The sequence below is a fragment of the Salvia miltiorrhiza genome, chromosome 8 (genome assembly GCF_028751815.1).
Source record: "Salvia miltiorrhiza cultivar Shanhuang (shh) chromosome 8, IMPLAD_Smil_shh, whole genome shotgun sequence".
Lineage (NCBI taxonomy): Eukaryota > Viridiplantae > Streptophyta > Magnoliopsida > Lamiales > Lamiaceae > Salvia > Salvia miltiorrhiza.
This window is the reverse complement of record NC_080394.1, coordinates 20,226,022-20,231,477: the sequence shown is the minus strand read 5'-3', so window position 1 is coordinate 20,231,477 and position 5,456 is coordinate 20,226,022. Positions and strand designations below refer to the sequence as shown.

Below are 5,456 nucleotides of genomic sequence, written 5' to 3'. Positions count from 1 at the left end.
TTTTCTTTTACTGGCGTTTTTCCATTATATTTTCGCCAATTTTTTTTTACGAGACTCGATTATTCTCTCCGTCTCACTTATCTTGACACATCTGCTTTGGGCACGAAAATTAAAAATAAAGGGTTAAGAGTGTAAAGTGGGTAGGGATCACATATTTTATTTGAAAAGTGCCATTATAAATGGGACAAATTAAAAAAAAAATTTAGGCGCGGATCAAAGATTAAAAGAAAACATCATAAGGAAATATCTTGTTTTAGTTTAAATGTCCCAAATAATAACATAAGTGGGTCTTTGTATAATTATTTACAAAAATGGGTTGTTTTTTGAATTTTTAAGAATTAAGTCGTGTCAAATTTGGACAACAACGAAAGTTGGTGTATTAAAATGTAAAATCCTAACTTCGCGTCAAATATGAATTTTTGGCAAAGTTTGTGTATTTAAGTGCAATTTTCCCTTAGATTTTTAATTTCATTCAATAAAATTTCAATTTAATAGGCCTTCTTTTCTTGGTAGGACCGGGCGTGAGTCGTGACAATTACATTGACGTTGCATGTTGTATGTTTTGTGTAGCAATCCGTTCCAGCGAATCCGACATTTTTTTAAATAAATAAATAAGGGGTAATCGCCCCTAAATACATTACATTTCCTCATTTTTTGGAATTACACATCACCTATAAAATCCGTCTCATAATACATAATCTTTCTTTTTCTTATGGAAGTGCACATGGTCAACCAATCACCAACCGGAAAAATGACGTGGATGCCGGAAACGCCACATATACACGCCAAAAAAAATTAATTAATGTGGCAGCCATGTAGGAAATTATAATTTTTTTGCTATTAAATTCGAATTTCCAGAATATAGAATTAAGGTATTAATTTCTCAAATCTCTAATTTTCCCCTAAATTCCCTAATTTTACAATTTCCCCCATTTTACAATTTCCCCCATTTTACAATTGCCCTAGCGTTACTTGAATTTCGATCTGCTCCACAGTTGCCCTAGCGTCCAGTGATCTGCTCCACATTTCCCTAGCTCCAGTGATTACACCAACACCAAGAGAGGCTCCAGCTCCGACGATTACACTTGCTCTAGTGATTACGACAACACGAACCGGCGGCGAAGGCTCTGGCACAAGCGACGAACCGGCGACCAAGGCTCTGGCTCACGGGACGAACCAGGCAGGGAGACGAACGTGTCGCCGTTGATTTAACCTAGATTGCAATCTTTTCCCTAACATCAGCTGCTAATTTGGATAGATTCAGCGAACTCAATTAAAGCGAACAAGCCGGCAATTTGAATTATTCATTGTGCATTTGGCATGGGTTGCTTTCTTTATCCAGGGCCTACTGTGATGAAAACTTAGTTGATATAATACTTTTTTGGCTGGTTTAAATGCATTTATCGTTGTCGTGTTGTTGATTATGGTAGAACTGCAGGGCTGATGAGAAATTGTTGTTTTCGTGGGATCTAGTGATGGAAGGTTGCGATCAGCGATGTCAGGAGGCCAACCATCGGGTTCGGCACAAGCCGATAGAGATCTGTCCGTTCGACAATTTGTTGCGAATGGGGAAATTGTAAAACTAGGGGATTTAGGGGAAAATTGGGGATTTGAGAAATTAATGCTTTAATTCTATATTCTGGAAATTCGAATTTAATAGCAAAAAAAAAAAATTATAATTTCCTACATAGCTGTCACATCAATTATTTTTTTTCCAGCGTGTATATGTGGTGTTTCCGGCATCCACGTCATTTTTTCGGTTGGTGGTTGGCTGACCATGTGCAATTCCAGAAGAAAAAGAAAGGTTATGTATTATGAGGCGAATTTTAAAGGTAATGTGCAATTTCAGAAAATAGGGAAAAATAATGTATTTAGGGGCATTACCCCAATAAATAACTTGTTATGCATGTATTGTTATTTTCTTAATTAAGAGACATAAATTTTTAAAAGGGTCTCATTAAAATAGACTTGAACCTAAAATTTTATGGGTCAATGGACTTTAAACATATTCTGGTTTGAATCTCTAAAAATAAAAATTATCTATAAAATCACAATACATATTCTAATTTTATCTTCTAAGGCCGTGTTTACTTTGATTGATAAATTTATCCATAGAAAATGAATATCTCTTTTGGGTGTCAAATATAAGAAAAGAAAGAAGACATTTCTAGGCATAAATTTTTGTTATTCTACCTTTTCTATGAATAAATTTATCCATCAAAATAAACACACCTAACAAAATATACAAAAGATCCAGTGTTGGCAGCGTATGTATCAAACCTCTATAAATAATTAACGTGCATTAATGATATATGTTCTTCATATTATAGCCAAACCCTAAATAACGTTATTTATATTATAGCCAAACCCTATAAACAGCGTTTGTTAATGATATATACTTGAAGAAAAGCTGATGGAACGAAAGTGTAACAAATTAATTGTCCGTTCCGGCATAAATTATTGAGCCGGTAAGATGACCTCCTCAATTCATGAACTTTTGAGAGACTAATGGTTCGGTACCTTCAACTGAAGCTAAAAGATTTTTTTAAGTTTCCTAATTAAGTTGTCTTATGAGTCGTTTTTTGAATGTATAGTAGTATTACCTTCCTCCACGAAAGAATTTATTATTTTTTTTAGACGTTTACAAAAGAACTTATTACTTATTTTTGAACTATATTTTTATTATTTACACTTATTTTTCATTTTTACACTACTCTCAATATTAATTAAAACAACATTTTTTTCATTCTTAATATACTCAATAACTTTTTTCTTAAAACTTGGATCACTTTCTTTGATAAAGTTGTTTTGTGAAAATAGTCCATTTTGTCATTTTGGGATGTTCACAAAAATAGTCTCTTTTTTTATTTTTGAAAACTATCTATCGCATAATATAATTAATTATCATTATAAACACTAGTATTTTTTAAGTGAGCTTCTTTATCCACTCTAATATAATAATTATTTTTATTAAGATTCGTATCGGCTCTTATTAGGACTACTTTTTTATAGACGGAAGGAGTATAAAATCGAGAAAATTAATTTTCAATCCCGTGAAATTTATTTAATTTTTGAGGCGGCTACATATATATTCCAATATTAATTGGGATTGAACCCATACTAAACTAATGATATATTTTGGGATTCGCGTCTACGTCTAAGATAATAAGTTGAAATTTAAAAACATGAACGTGTTTGGTGTTTTGGGTTAGATATAACAGTATTGATTAGATCCAGTTAGATAAGCAAGTTAAACAAAGATTAATTAGTATTGACTGTGTGTTTGACTCGTAAGATTAATTACTACGTTTAAGCAGTTTTCTATTTGGTACTCAATGTTAAAAGTAGATAACAATATACCTTACCCATTATATCCCCGAAATAATTTCGTAATGGCAGAAATACTTCCATCATTTTCATTAGTCTACAGCTTCGTTTGCAGTGTTTTTTAGCCACCAACTGTTTGTTTTAATGCCTGTACGGTTGCTCTTGGTAGAAGATCGTAAGGCACCTCCCAATTCCAGTTTTAATAGGGCATAGGCAGCAAATGTAGTTTCCCAATTCCATAATGATAGACAGCTGCATACCAGATCCATTTCAACTCAGAATGAAGAATTGAGGCGACGAAGAGGCGGGATTTCTTCGAGGGTGGTTGCGCCCCTCCGTCCGCCGATGATTCCTTCATTCAATAACCAATAGCCCTTTATCTAAAAAAATACTTTGTGCATACCAAAAACCTTCCACCGTTTTTTTTCTGTTTTAAAGATCAAATAAAAATTCATTAACAGAGTACAAATGGGTACTCAAATTCGAAGCTAACAAAAAACTGAACCAACATTAAAGTCTTGGATGGTGGGTCAGCCACTTGTCTCTCTCTTTTCTTTTGGACATCGTTTTGAAAGAGCGTCTCCGGTGACGGCGGTGCCGTCGAGGCGGCGCAGAAGCCGAGAGAGGGAGGAGGAGGATTAATCATATCGAGCACAGCAGATGGAGCTTCGAAAATGGTGAGAGTCGAATGAAGCGGCCACCCAAATTTGGCTTCGATAATATTTGAAATTCAAGGGCAGAAAGGAGAATTGGATTCAAGATTAAAACCCTGGTTTGCGTATCAGATGGGGGATGGGGGATTAGTAATCGGGGTGGATCACTGAATTCTGGACAGGGCCGTTCCTCAATGCAGGGCCGTCTGTGTTATGAAAAAAACTACCAAACTCAAAGAAAACGTTGTATTATTATGCTAATACCGCCTAATAATGGCTAGCATATGAACTATATACAAACCATGCATTCCAAGAAAAGGCAAACTTTTATTCAATATACATGATGATCAAACGATGAAGTAGATCCATCATATACCTAAATTAATACAAGCCACATGTAGATCCAACACATAAGACGCAGGTACGAGAATACGTGGGTTGAATTTAGTTGATGAGAAGAAAGGCATCCACGAGAGTGCAAAGAGTGACGGCGAGAGGAACATACAGTTCCGGTGGTGGAGAGAGAATAGTAGTTTTCTCATACTCAAACGTCCATTTTACCGAACCCTCACTCACACTAAGAGTCGCCTTAAAACTCTTGTACAGTAGCAAAAGATCTCCTTCCAAAACAGCAAATTTGATGGTTTTTGCACCATCATCTATCGCCTCTGTCAAAACCTTCGCCGTTAATGGAATCCCTCCTGCCATCAAATAGCATAAACAAAATCAAACTTTCCAGAAAAAATATTGGCATCTTAATTTAATCTGTTGATATATATTTTATACCAAGAATATAGTGCCAGAGCTTGACGGAGCCGGCGACCCCTTCCTCTCCTTCAATGATCTCAACACCGGTGAAGGCGGCCGGAAATATTTTGACAATGTCGTTCATGGTGAACTTGAAGAAATTGTAGAATTTATCAGCTGGGCATGTGATTGGAGAGCTAGCAACTAGGGTTTCTACCTTGTTTGCCATTTCTGGTATTCGATCAATTTTAGTTACTTGGTACTTGTAAGAATTCATATAATCGTCTGCATTTATAGTGTTGTTGGAACAATATTTAATTGTTATTGTTTGTATCATTCATCTAACCTTACACCTAAAATCTATTTAATTAAGATATAATCGGAGATTTTACCTAATGATGATTCTTGACAGATATTGGCTGTATACATAGTTATTAATGGATATATTAAGATATTGTGTAGTTCTACTTACCAAATTTAACTGAGTCAGGGGATTTTTTAGGACAATAACTTATGTTGAATTGGAAATTAGGACAAAAACTTTTGGACTTGTAAAAATAGGACACCAATTTTTTTTAGAGTAAAATAGGACACTAATTAATAAGCGTCGTAAAAATAGGACATTTCTCGGCCGATAATTGGCCGAAAAATGTCCTGCGGATGCAACACTTATTAATTAGTGTCCTATTTTACTTAAAAAAAATTAGTGTCCTATTTTTACAAGTTCGA

The 5,456-nt window shown here is 34.8% G+C and overlaps 1 protein-coding gene across 1 annotated transcript; it reads right to left on the bottom strand.

Moving 5' to 3' along the window:
• Nucleotides 1–4,287: 4,287 nt before the first annotated feature.
• Nucleotides 4,288–5,076, bottom strand: LOC131001754 (kirola-like). Its single transcript, XM_057928321.1, has 2 exons — nucleotides 4,767–5,076; nucleotides 4,288–4,681 (listed from the first exon to the last, which is right to left on the bottom strand). Exons 1-2 carry the CDS (start codon nucleotides 5,062–5,064, stop codon nucleotides 4,425–4,427), a joined length of 555 nt encoding a protein of 184 aa, XP_057784304.1. The 5' UTR covers nucleotides 5,065–5,076; the 3' UTR covers nucleotides 4,288–4,424.
• Nucleotides 5,077–5,456: the final 380 nt, after the last annotated feature.